Source organism: Abramis brama (genome assembly GCF_963993115.1).
Source record: "Abramis brama genome assembly, chromosome: 1".
NCBI classification, from domain to species: Eukaryota; Metazoa; Chordata; class Actinopteri; order Cypriniformes; family Leuciscidae; genus Abramis; species Abramis brama.
Genome location: NC_139963.1, coordinates 14,757,373 through 14,774,811, shown reverse-complemented (window position 1 = coordinate 14,774,811; position 17,439 = coordinate 14,757,373). Strand labels below are relative to the sequence as shown.

At 37.9% G+C, this 17,439-nt stretch overlaps 1 protein-coding gene across 3 annotated transcripts in view; it reads right to left on the bottom strand.

Moving 5' to 3' along the window:
• The window catches only part of helz (helicase with zinc finger), a 64,380-nt gene that overhangs the window by 26,301 nt on the left and 20,640 nt on the right, over positions 1 to 17,439 (bottom strand). The window contains exons 13-20 of one of the 3 annotated variants that reach the window (XM_084125815.1): positions 15,954 to 16,084; positions 13,973 to 14,260; positions 13,408 to 13,509; positions 9,591 to 9,769; positions 5,643 to 5,761; positions 4,074 to 4,219; positions 1,293 to 1,440; positions 946 to 1,129 (exon numbers count right to left, since the gene is read on the bottom strand). In XM_084125815.1, the coding sequence (XP_083981941.1) occupies positions 946 to 1,129; positions 1,293 to 1,440; positions 4,074 to 4,219; positions 5,643 to 5,761; positions 9,591 to 9,769; positions 13,408 to 13,509; positions 13,973 to 14,260; positions 15,954 to 16,084 (1,297 nt within the window). The remainder of the gene's footprint in view (positions 1 to 945; positions 1,130 to 1,292; positions 1,441 to 4,073; positions 4,220 to 5,642; positions 5,762 to 9,590; positions 9,770 to 13,407; positions 13,510 to 13,972; positions 14,261 to 15,953; positions 16,085 to 17,439) is intronic. The other 2 variants (XM_084125816.1, XM_084125817.1) reach the window with 2 other exon arrangements.

Below are 17,439 nucleotides of genomic sequence, written 5' to 3'. Positions count from 1 at the left end.
TCAAAATCTGAAAAGTTACTTCCGGCCTGGAATGGCGTTCCTTCTCTGATGACGTCAGTTTGACGGCTTGGGTTGAAAACGCTTAATCACTCCCGAGATGAGCGAGAGATGGAGAGGAGGAGCGCTAAAGTAAAACCCCGCCCTCTATTCAATATTCCCTTTCACTTGGAAATACGTCACAACACTGGAGAAAAGTCGTTTGCAATTTCATGTTCACGGGGACTTTAAAATGGATACATTTTCTGCCCAGTGTTTTACTTCATCTTCCCAAAATGTATGTTGGAGTTGTAACAATCTCCACTGCAATACTCTGCTCATATGAAAGCGTAATTCAGCCAGTCTATGTTCCTTCACGAGGCCGCTTGTGCTTGTGCTTGTACTGCGACTAAATCTATGAGCAAACCTTCTTAGTGACGAACTGTAATAAATCCAAACATGAATCTCGACTATATTGTTTGAGATTGTGGTTCCTCAATAAATGCAACCTCTGTATGACAAGTCAATGTAATGATGTTTTGCCCTTCAACATAATGAAACTCTTCCTGGCCTTACAACTGCTTTTGTTTGAGGGTGAGCATCTATGTCAAGGATATAATTACAGGTCTACAAACCAGGCGTTTAAGGAAAGTGTTTTCTGTTGGAAGCATTAGCTTCATTTGGTGTGAACTTTGAGCTTTGTAACTTTGCAGATCATTTACATGCGAAAATGGCTATATTATACACTAAAAGAAAGGTTAAAAACACATAACAGGTGCTCTTTACCAATTCTCATAATCCCCATCACCCTATAAACTATTAAATAACATGCAATAGCATGGAAAGTAACTAGTTTTAGTCCCAAAATGTGCATGCTACCATGATTTTTTGCAAAAAAAACAATATAATTTGGACCATTTGTGCATATTAAAGTACACTTTAGAATTGGGATAAGCATTTTTCACTTACCCTGGACATTGAGCACTCTCTCCACGCTGACCTCTGGCATCCTCTTCTTGCGAAGTTCGGCTCTGATTCGGAAGACCTGGTCGGCGTAGGGCGAGACCACACCGATACTCCCCTCGTCCAGCTTCCCCCAGGCCACCGGCCACTTCTTCCTCATCTCCTCCACTCGCTCAACTATCTCAAACACCTGACAGAGCATTCCCAACGGATTCTCAATGATAACGGTCCAATACACCCATACATCTAGTCAATCTGATATTAGGCCTGTTCGCACCAAATCTAGGGCACTGAAAACTATATGTAACAGATGAAATGAGAAAACAACTTGTCAATGGTTGTGTTGGGGTTACCTCAGCGTTGTTGTAGTAAGCAGTGCTGTTCTTCTCTTGAACATCTTCTCCGCGGGCAGTGAAGAAGGTCAGAGGGTAGAAGTCCTTATGGGGCGGCTGCTTCCCGCTGGCCATCAGTTTGCCCTCGTAGAAGAGCTCAGACGTATAGCTGCAGTCAGCCAGAACACACAGTCAGCACTGACAACCTTAAAATAACCATTCAGCTCCACTATCAAGACCTCTAACTCCAAATATGAAGCTAAAACACTAGATTTCAAATGCTGCCAAATGTATTTATCAGTGCAATGTGGAATATAAACAAAAAGTGTTAATAAACCCAATTACACATTGGTTGAATTGGAAATTACACACTCAAACGTTTATCAGCACAATATATGCAGATTATATGTAAAATGATTCGATAAAAAACAATGTGATGCAAATGTCAGCGTTGAAGACACTCACATCCGTTTTAATTAACAATTTGACGCCAAAGCTCTCCAATCAAGGACGTTTTAGTCATTATTTCTGACTCCTCAAAAGTGGAGAGCAATGGGAGGCATCGGGAAGAGGCTATCAGTGAATGCCTGAACACATCCAAAACAGACTGGCACTTAATTTACAAAGCCTCAGCGCTGGCGTCAAAATGGCTCCCGCCGCTCAGAGAGGTGTTCCATCTTTGGCGACCATCTTTGTTCTGTTTTGTCAGATTTCAATCTCAAAACACACAACGTGGCGTCCAAACAGGGAATTACAGCATATGTGTTACCACTGGCATTGACTGTACCATCTGATACCCCTTTTCCACCAAGTCAGTTTGTGTGCTGGTTCAGAGCCAGAGCCTAGTTTCAAAATCAGTTCGTCGTCTTTCGACACCCAAAGCACCAGCTCTGAACCAGGAAAAGTGGTTCTTAAGTAGTTGGGGTTACCGTGACCAACAAGACGAACAAACTTGTGACCGCCATTTTTTTAAATAGCAGCTAATCGAGCTAATAGCAGCTCGATTGTGATCTCAGTCTATGCAAGTTACGGCGAGCTGCACGAACGCGTTGGATTCGCCGTGTTTGGATGCCGATGTAGGTTCGCGAAGCCATGAGCATCAATAGTAACGCAACGACCGCCATTGTTGATGGAAGGCTTGTTCGAGATGCATCTGAGCGGCGTGGACCGATCGGAGCTGCGAGAGTGTTTGGAAGCCAAACCATCTCGAACAAGCCTGATGTGATTGTGTTTGGCACTGCCGTGCTAGCATTACTGGGTAATATGAGATGTATACAGTGACGTAAGATCTGGCTCTGTGGCGGCTCTCTGGCCTGTGGAAAGGCAAGCTGGTTCTTAGAAGGCTCGTCAGTCGAACCAACTCCGAACTGGCAATAGCTCTGGCTCTGAACTAGCACCCGGTTCTTGCTGGTGGAAAAGGGGTAGGAGTGTGCGTATGTGGTAATAGACCTCAATTTGCACATGCAATACCTTGTCTGTCCATAAGGAAAATCGTCTCATAATATATTCAAAACATGGATTGAAACTGATCCCACTGAGGATTATGTTTGGATATATTTACATAAAAGAATATAGCAGTCGGATTCAAAGTCTGGGTCCACACTGAAAATCTGTAATTCAATATGTGTCTTAAAAATGGATGAAGCTTGAGCGCTGCTGTCATAAAAGAACACTAACATTCATTAAACACTTCACTCTTATTATGTTGATAATGTAATTTGTGATTAAAAAAAGAAAGAAAAAAAATCTAAAAATAGAAGCATTTTTACAAGTGGACTAGACTCCTGTATTTTAATATTCTGTTTAAGGCATTTTAATTGCTTTCCGATCAGAGAAGCTGTGCGTTTCCCCCCCTCACGTCTCCAGATATTTTTCGCTTTAATGAATTATTCTGTCATAAATGTCAAAAGTACTCATTTTCACAAGAGAAATTAAAATGGGAAATACTCCTTTAGATTTGGCGTGTTTTTGATGTTTTATTATCATATCCAGCTTCTTCCAACATGGATGTTATTGAACCATTTTTGGGTTAATTTTCATGGGCATCCAATTTTAAAATCTACCAAAATATAGATTGCAATAACATCACTAAGAAAATGTTAATTTAGCCTTAAATGTCCATTATGCTCAAACCTGTGAGACAGGGTTGAATACATTTAAAAGGGCAATATAGAATTTCTGGTGTCATTTTGGTATTATCATGTTTGCTAATTTAATGTATTCTTTGTGATTTTTTTCTGCAATTTTATTCAGTGTTTGAGGATGAGAAGAATTTGTCTATGTTGGCAACTGTTGAATCTGCCCAGATTCAACACGGTAACTTGAATGTACAAAAACACTTTAATCAAATGTACGGCCTTGGACATCAACAACAAAAAATATGGGAAGCATTTTCTCCATTTTAAAAGTTGATGAGTCGATTTATTTTGCTCTCCCAACCATGCACGGCTATTTGGTTTGTTGCTTTTTATTATTTGAATTTAGCATTTCTTTATACCTGCAGTGTGTGACCTTATGAGAATCAACATGTACTTATGTCCTAGTAGATTAGAACCTCTGATTCATGTCATACATACAATATATCTACATAGAAACCAACCTAAAAGTTAAATGGAGAAAGATAGAAGCAGAAATGGAGAACAGACAGGAAAGAGAGACACAAAGATGTAACAGTGAGAGACTGCGAGTGAGAGAGAGAATCGTGTGCGTAATTATGTCGGCAACAACACAGCCCTGGTGTTTTTGTGTGTTTGTATGTCTGTCTCTCCTCAGGAAGAGTGGTGTGAAAAAGTTCACACCTACTTGATGATTGCCTCATGGGAGCGGTAGTTTTCGCACAGCATGATCCTGCAGGGGTACTCGGATGGGTAATGCTCGTACAGCCGGTCCAGAAGAGACACGTGCAGATTCCTCTCCCGCGCAAACTCGCTGTACACAAACGGACTGAGCTGCGAGGGGACAGGAGACCTCAGAGTCACAATTACATGCGTTACTCACACACACACGGCCTTTGGATTCACAAACCTCAAGCCAGATGTAATGCGTCTTGACTTTCATTCCTGGATTAACTATTTCCTGAATCTAATCGTTGAATGATGTATTGGCTAATATTTAGCATTTTGACATTTGATAAAAAGTTCTTGCAATCTTGATGTGTACAAACACAGAACAATGATGAGTGTAAGAGCAGTGTTATCTTAGTAACATTTATATACTATTTTAGTATTTATAAATGTTTTGAATTAACTTGTTTTTATCCTTTCAGTTTTTTGTTTTAATTATATTTTAAGTTTTAGTAATTTTATGTGCTTAGGGCTAGAGTTGTAATTTTTATTATTGTTTTTCTTGTTTTAAATACTGCTGCATAGCTTTAATTCATTTTTATTTAAGTTTTCGTTTTAGTCATTTTAGTACCTAAACTTGTTTTCGTTAAGTTAGTTAAGGCAACATTTCTAATTTTCATTTAAGTATGTTTTACTTTAATAACTTTGTTTTTTAATATTTTTACTTAAAAATGATTTTGAATAGCTTTAGCAAACAATAACACTGCTTCAGAATTTCTTTTTTATATATATATATATATATATATATATATATATATATATATATAAAAAAAAAAAAAAAAATATATATATATATATATATATATATATATATATATATATATATATATATATATATATATATATATATATATATATATATATATATATATATATATATATAAAATATATATATACACATTTTAAGGAAATAATTTGTAAAAAATATCAACTTTTTCTGTTTTGTGTCCATCTATTCTGCAATCAGTCACTGTGTTCTCTAGATATCAGCAACCCTTACTAGTCAACAACTTCTAAAGAAATGACTGTCCAATCCTAAATGACATATTTGAGGCCCACCTCCCCCATGAGAGGAGGTACAGGTAGGGTGTGAGATGAATTTTTAATGCAGCGGGAAATGAGTGTATCTGATGAGGTTTCTATCTAAATGGCACTTAATTAGAAGCCCATTGGTTCCACTCGGTTCTTCACGCTGGAGTCAGATTTCATTGGTGATTTTAAATATGAGATTTAATTGTAAGCTTGGAGAACAGCTTTGGAGAATCTGATGTTTCCCCATTCATTGCACTTGCATGACTGAATTAGCTGGCCAAAGATGGCCGGCGAGTGAGATTACTTGCCTTGAAGGGACTTAAGCTCAGAGTTAATTAGCAGAAATATTTTAATCTAGGCCAAGATTTTGTGTTGTAGTTAGTTTACTTCAAGTTGTAGTTAACTAAAACATTCATAAATCTTCACTTGTAAACAAACAAAATGAACCAATGGGTCAAAATTGCCATTCTCCGTGCTGATGTCATCGCTCAGGTACCTGCATATGGTCTCCTGCCAGTACGACTCGGGTGCTATTAGCCGCCAACGCCAATGGCATGATGGTCTCGCACTCCATGGCCTGGGCTGCCTCATCCAACAGGATGTGTGTGAAGATCCCTTTGGAAACACGCATACATGGGAATGAAATATTAATTACATGGAGCTTCACAGGAGAAGGCATTAATAATAGATAACACACACACATCAGCAGCCATTAACACCAAAGAATCTAGCATCCAGCAGAGGGTGTGTGTGCACACCTTTGCATTTTTCAGGGATAGTTTATCACACGGTTTTTGTACTACTGTAGAAGTTTGGTACCATTCTGGGCATTATTAGTGGGGTAATTTACGAGACACAACCTTGGATCCATTAGCGCCTGCACTAACCCATCCGGCTGATATCTCTAAATAAGCTCTAACTTTAATAATGTTCGACCAAGGGAAAAAAGGTTTCTGGCTCGAGGTCATGGTGCAAATTAGGTTGAAATTACTCTGAACCATCCCTTTAACCTCGATAAAACCACTGCAGCACAATTCTCAGGACTCTGTAGGCCAACAGTTATCAAAAAATGTTGAACTTTGGCCTTTGGATAGCTATAACAGGGTCATTTAGAAAATCGACATGGCCATGTCCCCCCAAAAGCCTATATTCCTAAACGAAAACACCATTAGGATGAGCACATGATTCTAAAGAAGCATGCAAACTTTTATGGAGATCGGCCCATAGGTGGGGCTATAACTGTTAAAAAGGCCATTTATTTCCTTAGTGAATTGCCTGTATTGGCTGTAAATGGTCTCTTCCATCTCTGATCTAAGTGGTTACAAGCTTGTTAAATAAAACATAACATTTTTATGCATGTGCTTAACCCTCTGAGGTCGGCAATCACGCCGGCGTGATTTGCTTGGTTTTTTTCTTATTAGTTCAAACGAGAGTCCAAATACTCTGTTGACTTTGATCTTACAAACCAGTTTCATACATCTATCGATCCTGTTAAGTGTGTATTATTTTTGTGTATACTCACAATAAAAACAAAGTGTTGTGCTTTTTGCCAAATAAAGAAAAATAAACACGAAGCGAGTTCTGCCTTCTCTCTGTCAGTTAAGTCCATTCTGAAACGCGTCCAAAAATGAACAATAACTCAGCGAATACTCAGTCAAACAGACATACAGACACACAGGCATGAAGCTTGAATTCTCTTCTTTTAAATGAAGTAATTTATATAAAAAACAAATATTCTCAGTTCATGTAATCTATAAGAAAAGAGCGAGATGTCAGTCGTTCTCATCTCATCTAATTATTTTTAATGTGACCCCGCCCACGGAGAGCGCGCGCTATTCAAACGCAAATTACTGAGGCAATCCACGCAAACCTGTGAACGCCCCCATATCAGCTCGAGAAAACACAAGTTTAATCAGATCATTGTACTTGTTTACACCGTCTCGCAGCGCTGTGAGGAATAATAATAATGGAAAATGTACCTCAGAAGTGCGGGTATTTCGAGGAGCAAGGATCTGACTGAGCTGAGGAATACTGAAGTAAGTTTTTTTTCCTTCTCATGAACGGCAGAGATGCGCTGTTTACCACAACTCGCAAAAAGACAGTTTAAATTTAAATCGCGTTTCTGTGTGTGAATGAATGATGATGTTTTAGCAAACTGTATTGCTATACTGAGATGAGTAAAAATCGACTGAAATATGTTGAAATAAAATGTAGGCTATTTGTATAAGCAACGTATTAAACTGCAAATTAACATTTATATGCCCTAATATTTCATAAAAACAACGTTACAGTCAGGCGTTTCTGTGTGTGAATGAATGTTTTGCTTTTAGCAAACTGTATTGCTATACTGAGTAAAAATCAACTGAAATATGTTGAAATAAAATGTATTTGTATAAGCAACGTATTAAACTGCAAATTAACATTTATATTTCTTATAATAAAAACGAAAGAACTATGTTACAGACATATGAAAGACAACATTTCGTTGATTAGTTTTGGATAGATTATACATTTTTACTGTAAAATATCTGCCACCTCAAATAAGCTTTTGTTTGCCAATTTTTGCTCATATGTTAAATATAGTATGTTTTGTCAAAAATAAAGTAATCAAATAATCAATCAAATCCTTAACTTTGAAATATGTATGATAAAATGTATACTTTAGTTTTTACAAAGAAAGATTACACTTGAATTGTTGTTGTAATTGTAACCTTTTTAATAAAAAAATATATTTACAAGGTAGATGTAAACAAACTATTAAAAGGTAAATATAAGCCTTTTCTTTAAATAATTTTTATTGTGTTTTATTAGTGACAAATTTGGGGAGAGGATAAATATTCCAAAACTGAAAATACAGTATGAGAATTAACTGCACAATTACTAGACATGTTTTCCTTGGATATTATAGGCCAATTTGCAAGCACAATTTGTGAAAAAAATAAAAAAATTGAGATGCTTCGAACTGTTGCTCTTGCATTCTTTCTTGTGGCTATAGGTGACACACCTGAATGAATGGCTCATTAAGTATGCGGGCCCCATTGTCTCCTCAGGTGCGAACCACTAAATATGCATGATGGTGTCATTGGATCATTGACTCCCACTCGAATATTGCCTTTCCAAACAGAAAGTGCTTTGCAAAATTTAAATCAATGTATTGTGTTATGTGAATGATAAGGCGACAAACTCTAGGCGACAACATCCATTAGTCAAAAGTCTTATTGACACATATTTAGTATGTGTTCTGTGGCCTTATTTCAGAAACTTTAGTTTTTCGTTTTTTCAATAACCATGCATAAACATTATTCTTCAAAAATGCAAACATGTACATTCTTGTTGCTCACATATTATGGTAGCTCTGTTTGTGCTAAATATAGTGTAATTTCTTTTTGCCATTAATATGTTTATAAGCAACTGAAAAAAGCACAAATGTCAGGGCATGTTAGAACATCTCAAGGACCCCAAAAACACCTTAGACCCCAGAGGGTTAAAGGCCTTATAGCACTTGAACCCCGATAATTGCTGCTCGCAGCTATATTTCCTTGTACATTTTTCTACAAGCAAGTTTTCTGCAGCATTTATTTGAATGTAAAGTATGTATTTACTGTCACTTTTGATCAATTTAAAATTTGCTTGCTGAAGAAAACTATTTCTTTCCAAAAAAATCTTACTGACCCCAAACTTTTGGATTGTAATGTAAATATCAGCATTATATTTGCTCTATAGATATCAGTAATGACGATTTAACATTCAAAACCGTTTAAAAAAGTCTTTAAAATGTTTTAGCAAAAAAGTGTCTAGGTAAATATTTATACGTTTTACTGTATAATGGTGATTAAATATAGTTCCTTGAGTTAATTTAATGGAAAATTAATTGTTGTAAAAGACATTTTGAATCTAATTGGCGCCAATGGTTGAAATGATGGTTCTCCTCTGAAATCAATCTCCCTATTAAGTCAAATATATATAGGCTTATTATTTGGACTCTAAGATATACAAACCCAAAATGTTTGTCACTGGAGGGAATAAACTTTAACCTCTCAAAACACATTAGCCCAATGCCAGAAATCAGTAGTAATGACTTCAAATGAACAGATAAGAAAAGAGGCTAGATGAAATGAAAAAGAAACGGAAAAAAAGACGACAGCATCGAGTGTTAATGATGCTGAGTGTGTCAGACAGGCGAGCCGGGTCTCTTAGCAACAGATGATCCTGTGTGCCGACACAGAGGAGGAAATTAGCCTCTCCTAATAAACTGTTGTGGACCCCGCTGCATCGCTCCTGTAGGAGGGCTTTAATGCGGCCACTTCCAGCTGTGACGTGCTTATGTCACGTCTTTCTGTTTTAATCGGATGTGTGCAGATATGAAAACCAGCTGCAAGTGATGTGTTTAGCATGTCGAGAGTATTAGGGATGTGATTTGCAGTGTGTGTGTGTGTGTTCAGACCTGGCTCCAGGTCGAGCTGGCAGAGGTACTGGGATGTGCTGAGTGTGACCACAACCACACGGTGGCGCTCTACGTCCTGTCGCGTGGGCATCTGGAAGGTGAAGTACGCTCCGGAGATCAGGCAGTACTGCTGCACCAACGGGTGGACCGTCTTCACCCAGCGGTTCCTGAAGTAAACCCTGAACAAACACAAAGTCCAATATTAAAGAGGCCATTTTATGTGTGTTTTTTTTGTGCAAAGTCTTGATTCTGTTTCTGGGCCCTTCTAGAATAGGTTTACTAATACTAACTCACTCAACCAGGTTTCTCCCCTTTATTTTGCGTATGCCTTGGGCGGGAATTATTTAAATGAGGAATATTGTGACGTTCCCAGTAGAAAACAATGGAGGCGTTTCAGGGAGTTCAGAAACAGTGACACTGATATAGAGAATAACTCCCTTTGGAGGGACTTTTTCTTGCTCAAAATGCAACGTTACACACTCAAGAACATTCAAAAAGGCAGAATAGGTCCTTTTTAAAGGGAAAGTTCACCCTAAAATGAACATATGGTCCATTGAGAGATTTCGGTCCATACATAGAAAGTCCATTCTACCAAAACTTTCTTTCAAAAGTTCATAAAGACATTGTGAAAGAAATCCATATGAATCTTCAGTCTTCTGAAGACACTCAGTCACTTTATATTCACATATAAACGATAATCGATGCACACACATATAGAGCACACGAAATATGGTAAACGGAAGCTCAAAAGTACTTGAAGTGACGCTGGCAACAGCCCAAAACACCATAGCAACTGCATAGCAATGCCCTGGCAACCACCCACACCACCACAGCGGCAAGTTTGTACAGAAAGCACAATTCATATGTTCTTTATAACATTTAAACATCTAGCTGTTAATATATTTCCCATCCATGACCATGCAGCCCTGCTTACTTCAGCAACAAAAAATTGTTTCATAGGCGAAGTTATTACATTCTGATGAAAGATAAAGAAACCTAACATTTTTATTAGAATGGTATGCACTGATAAACTGTGCACAATAAGACCAGGGTGATTCATCAACAAATTCATATCATTTCATGCAGGCCTAAATGCAAGATCCCAAATCAGAGACAACGGAGTAACAGACTCGTGTGGGTGGTGTGCCGAAGGAACCTTGAACTATGAGAAAAACAGCGGATTTTAAAATAATCTGGATGACTAACTTCCTCAAAATTGCATAACAAATTTCCTTCTATGACGTGCAGTTTTTAAATCTTTCAAATGAAACCTAGATGCATCCAATCGCCATTTAGAAAGTCGTTCTTTAGCCAGTCGTCACATTGGGGATGTCAAAAATATCAAAAGTCATAAATGTATCAATAACAATGTATTTTCTTCATTGTTATTTTAGTATTATTTATATACACCTAGAGTATTTATTATTATTTTTTCTTTAGTTTTCATTTTAATTTTAGTTTAAGATTTATTTATTTTATGTTATGTGCTTTTTCTCATTTAAAAAAATAATAATATTAAAAATCTCTATTTTCCTTCAGTTTTAGTACAACTTTAAAAAAAATCTAATATCTATATTTTATTTTAGCTTTATTTCAATTAATGGAAAGTGTTTTTTAATACTTTTAGTTAAAGGACCTATTATGGCTATTTTCACAAGCTGTAATACAAGTCTCTGGTGTCCCCAGAATGCGTCTTAAGTTTCAGCTCAAAATACCCCACAGATCATTGATTTTAGCTTGTCAAATTTGCCCCTTTTCGGATGAGCAAAACACACCGTTTTTGTGTGTCCCTTTAAATGCAAATGAGCCGCTTCTCCCCGCACCCTTTTCCAGAAGAGGGCAGAGCCTTTTAGGGCTGTCAACGAATATTCTAAATTCGAATATATATTCGAATAGTTTTAAAAAACAGAAATTCGAATGTGAAAATTAATATTCGAATGTGGAAAAACCATAACGCCCGCGGTAGCAGAGGCGCGGCTGTCTGCTTTGCGAGTGGGCGCGCTGCCTGAGAGGTCAGGGACAGGTCACAGGAAGAAGCGTTAACGGTAAACAGAAACATTACTAAAGAGTAGGCTACTGTACTGACTGAATAGATATTGCGCAGCATGAATAAGGTAGGTTAGATACAGCAGTTCCATGCACTGCAGGCTTCCACTGGTTTGATTATTTACCGTTTCATGTCAAGGAAAAGTTCAATTTTTACCACAGCACAGCTCGCTCGGAGCGTTCAATGTCGGATTCGCGTCTAGTTGGACTCTTGAACATTTTGAATTCGCGCGTCAAAAGCAAAAGTTTGATGCGCGGAGAGTGTGGCGCCTCATTCGCGCCACAAGACCTCCAGACGCGCGTAAACGCGTCTTTACATCGACTTAACGTTGAAATCACTCGCGCCAGACGCTCTATTCGCGTTTGGTGTGTGAACGCAGCGGGTGAGGGCGAGAGAGAGATGAGTGCCTGCGAGTGAGCGAGCGAGAGTGAGGTCTGCGGTCTTGGCCATTAGGAGATTTACTTGTTTGTTTTTGTGTAGGTAATACGTTGTCAAATATGTTTAAACTTAAATAAACTACCTATACAAGTAGTTATGTCTCTTTGTATTAATTTGTCCTGTTATTGACGTAATGTGCGTCATTGACAAAATGGCAACCAGATGTTCGAATAGTTCGAATATTCGTGTGTGTTTTAGAGGGAATATTCAAACGTAATTTTTGAGCAATTTTGACAGCCCTAGAGCCTTTACAGCCCGTGCTTCGGCTACTCAACAACAACAAAACTGGAGAATGTCACCCAGCCAAAATATCAGAAGCGATGTTCGGCCTTACATGTTCATCGGACACTGATGGAGAGACTCAGGAAGAAGTTTCTGAATGGTTAGTGGATAAATTTATGTAGCTGTTGTGGAGTTAAGTTGATTCAACTCATTGACTAGCATGTACCGTCATGTTAATCTAAAATCTTTCAACTCTTGCCCAAATCCAGCATTGAACTAACCCTCTTTTGAGAAGCAGTCCGGCATTTATATATTTAACACTGACGCCTTTCTTCGGCACATTTCCTTCATAAATGAAATTCAACCACAGTGCCCTCAACTCCTGCTCAGATGCCGGGAGTTTATGGAGACACTCTTGGTACATTCAATAACAGAACATTTGTATTGTTTTTTCGGCGCAGACATTGTATATCTCCAGCTGCTACAGTGAGTCTTTATATGAGAAATAAACTCTTACGTAAGAGTATAGGGGGAAATCTGGAACCACTTTTTTCAGAGAGACTGTTTATGATTTATGGGGATTATAAAAAAAATAGGAGTGGGTGGATTTTTACCATTATAGGCCGGTTGTTTACACACGCATCTGTGTTCAAACCCCTTATAAAAGGGAATTTTGCATAATAGGTAGCCTTTAACAACAATCGACTTACGAGATCATCAAAATTGCGAGATGTAAACTAAGAATGGCAAGATGTCAACTCGCTATTGTGGGAAATAAACTCAGAATTATGGGGGGGATGGGGGGGGGGGCAGAATTGCAAGATGTAAACATGCTATTGTGGGAAATAAATCAGAATTGTGAGATATAAACTGAGAAAAAAGTCAGAATCGCAAGATTAGGGATATAAAAAAGTTTTTTTTACTTTTTTTTTTACTGGCTTTTCTACTGTGCCTGAAATAGTGATGTGTGGCTATTTTGAAAATTACAAGACACTCTTCAGAAAGACACATTTCAACTATAAATATTGCACTTTAAAATGTAAACTGTATTTATAATGAAAAGTTGGTATTGTGATAACCTTCCACCACTCCAGACGTGGTGAGTGTTACCTGAGAGGTCGTGCGTGTGGATTGCCAGCCTCCACGTATGGATGAAGGTAATCTTTAATGTACAGATCTGCGGCGCTGTTTGAATGTGTGCAGATCAGAACCCTGGAAGAAAGAGAAAACCACCATCATTAGCCCTCTTTGAGACACAGCTGCTTTAATCAGTGCAAAAACCAGCTGAGTGACTTAAGCTCAATTCCCTCGGTTCATCCAGACTATTTTCTCATGATTAGCAGGGAATGTTTCAGGATCGATACAAGTTAAGGTCTATTGACAACATCTGTGCAGAGCCGTTTTCACCACAGGAAATTTCGACTCGTCACTCAAAACACACACAAATGTTTTCCACTTACAATAAAAGTCTATGGGGCAAGACATTCTGGAGGAAAGTCGAAAATGTCCACAGACAAGTTAAGTTAGAAAATCTGTCACACTAGTCTCAAAGTTTAAGCCTAATGGCTATAGTTTGTGTGTTTTTTAAAGTTTATCAAGGTGTAATGCCTATCGTTTTATTTACTGTTGGATGAGTGGAAATGATTTGAAGGTAAATGGGTTTAAGGCTGCTCACCGTGTGTCAGGTTGCTTGAGTATGTGTTTGACAGCCTGGGCCAGCGTGAAGGTCTTGCCCGTGCCGTAGGGTCCGATGATGAGCACCGGCGGGAGGTTGATGGAGAGGGGGGTGGTGATGGCCAGTATAGCCTCCTTCTGCTTGGCATTCAGACGGGGATCCAGCTGCTCATCCCACTGCCTGTGGCACCGGAGGAAGAACTTACACGGGCTACAAACGCACGAATGCGCCCTGCCAACGCAGCTGCCACTCACAGAGATAGAGACGTCTGTGAGTGAGCTAGAGCTGCTGGACAAGCAGATATTATTCATGTCCTGTGTCATTTTAGGAACAGAAGACTTCATCTCACAACTCTCTAGGCAAATTCTGACAAATGCAAGATTTAAACTTAGAATTTCAAAATGTTAACTTTTGCAAGAAATTAACTCAGAATTGCAAGAAATAAACTCAGAATTCCAAAATGTTAACACGATACTGCAAAAAAATAAACTCCATTTTAAAAATATAAACACGCTACTGCAAAAAATAAACTCAATTTTAAAATGTTAACACGCTACTGCAAAAAATAAACTCAATTTTAAAATGTTAACACTCTATTGCAAAAAACAAACTCAGAATTTCAAAATGTTAACATGCTATTGGGAGAAATAAACTCAATTTCACAATGTTAACATGCTATTGGGAGAAATAAACCCAGAATTCCAAAATCTTATTATCAGAATTTCAAGAAATAAACTCAGAAATGCGAGAAATAACCTCAGAATTCTGAAAAAAATTTGAATTGCAAGAAATATACACAGAATTTTGAGGGAAATAAACTCGGAATTGTGGGAAATAAACTCAGAATTGCGGGAAATAAACTCAGAATTATGGGGGGGAAGTCAGAATTGCGAGATGTAAACATGCTATTGTGGGAAATAAATCAGAATTGTGAGATATAAACTGAGAAAAAAGTCAGAATCGCAAGATTAGGGATATAAAAAAAATGTTTTTTACTTTTTTATTCTGTGCCAGAAACAATGTGGCAGAATTTCAATAAACAAACTCAAATGCGAGAAATAACCTCAGAATTCTGAAAAAAAATTGAATTGCGAGAAATAAACTCGGAATTGCGAGAAATAAACTCGGAATTGCGAGAAATAAACTCGGAATTGCGAGAAATAAATTCAGAATTGCGAGAAATAAACTCAGAATTCCAAAATGTTAACACGCTATTGCAAGAAATAAACTCACAATTTCGAGATGTTAACTCGCTATTGCAAGATATGATCCCAAACTTGCAAAAAATAAAAACTCTGAGAAAACCGGTTTTCTGAGAAAACGGATAGAATTGTGAGAAATAAACTCAGACTTGCGGGATATATAGACTCAGAATTGTGAGAAAAATTCTAAAAAGGTACAATTGCAAGATATAAAACAGAATTGTGAGATATGAAATCAGAATTACGAGAAAAAAGTTAGAATTGCAAGAAATAAACTCAGAATTACGAGAAATAGACTCAGAATTGCAAGAAATAAACAAGTTGATTGCGAGTTACAATATCAGAATATTTCAATTAATTTCAATAGGGTCCTCACACCATCGGTGCTCGGCCCTAATTACGGGAAAGAAGTCAGAATTGCAAGAAATAAACTCAGAATTATGGGAAATAAACTCAGACTTACAAGATAAATCAAAATTGTGAGATGTAAACTAAGAATGGCAAGATGTCAACTCGCTATTGAGGGAAATAAATCAGAATTGTGAGATAAACTAGAATCGCAAGATTAGGGATATAAAAAATGTTTTTTACTTTTTTATTCTGTGGCAGAAACAATCTTCAATTAAAGATGGTGCAAATCTCTTCACTTATAAAGCCAAGAGGGGCTTTGTTGGAAGAGGAACTACTGAAAGGAAACCTCAAGGTGTGTGTGTGTGTGTGTGTGTGTGTGTGTGTGTGTGCGTGTAGTCACTCATTTGGGTCTTTGCGAGTGCTCGTACCTGTTGGGACTCCAGGGTATTGTGGGAGTGAGGCTGAGATCTGGAAACAGGATACTGTTATCTCTGATGCGATCCAGAGCGTAGTGCATCTCACACAGAGGAAGTCTGTTCAACTGAAACTGCAGCTCCACCTTGCATCCAAACACACACAAACACACACACCTGCTGTTCAAACACACTCTGCAGAGACTATTTATTTGAACACTTTTTTTTTAGCAGCGCCTGCCGTGTGCTACAGACAACACACACAGAAATTAACAATCTCTTTAAGATAAAGGTCATTTATAGGACTTTATGGCCCATTTACATGTAGAGCAATTATGATTAATCTATTATCAACCCACTTGGCTTGTTTCAAAATCCATGTAATGTTCTAGGACAATTTTACAATCATTTAAGGAACAGTATCAAATGATCATACATGGCAACAAAAGCCCAGCCCACACAGGGATTCCACCAGACAAAAGGATCCAACACTAAATACAGTGAGTGTGTTATGCTGGAGGGCACCGTGATAAATAGGATCTGTTAGACGGAGTAAAAAACGGTAAATTAGGCCAAATCCCGCTCTTTTTTAGGGCAGCCTGCTTAGTGACTGACAGCGTCTCTAGGGTTTCTGCCATCGCTGTTCAATTTACTGCGGTAAACGGCATAAACGCGGCTTAAACTAATCCCTTACGCATCTCTGGCACATCTCTCTATCACATGATAACTGAGACTAGGGCTGTGCAATACTGACAAAAAATTATGATATTTGATATTTCCTGTGATTTTGTCGATAACGATAATTAGACGATATTTTGCTGAGTGTGTTTATTGTGTTGGTTCCTTGGCAGGTTTAGGATTGACGCCTAAAGTTTTTGATATTCTTTGTATTATGTGGTCAGTTCGTAGCACTTTTACCTTTGAAAAGCTATTTTTTAAGCTAATCTTTTTGTGTCAATTTCTTACATTTAATCAATAAATTCATTAAGTTTATAAGAGTTGATAAAAGTTGCTAGGCAGTTCTGGTTGGTTGCTAGGGTGTTGCTAATTGGTTTCTAAGGTGTTCTGGCTGGTTTAGATTTCACACCATGCGATTAATACTTGCTAGACTAGGATAATTCCAGTCGCTTAATAAGAGTTGATAGAGGTTACTAGGGTTTTTTCACTGGTCACAAGGGCGTTGCTAGGTTGGATGGTCTGGCTGGTTGCTAGGGTGTTCTGGATATTTTATAAGAGTAGATAGAAGTTGCTAGGGTGTTCTGGCTGGTTGCTAGGCTAGGTTATTCCAGTCGGTTTGTAAGAGTTGATAGAGGTTACTAGTTTGTTTTTTTTAACTGGTCACTAGGGCGTTGCTAGGTTGATGTTCTGAATGGTTGCTAGTGTGTTCTGGATATTTTATAAGAGTAGATAGAAGTTGCTAGGGTGTTCTGGCTGGTTGCTAGGCTAGAGTATTCCAGTCAGTTTGTAAGAGTTGATAGGTTACTAGGGTTTTTTCACTGGT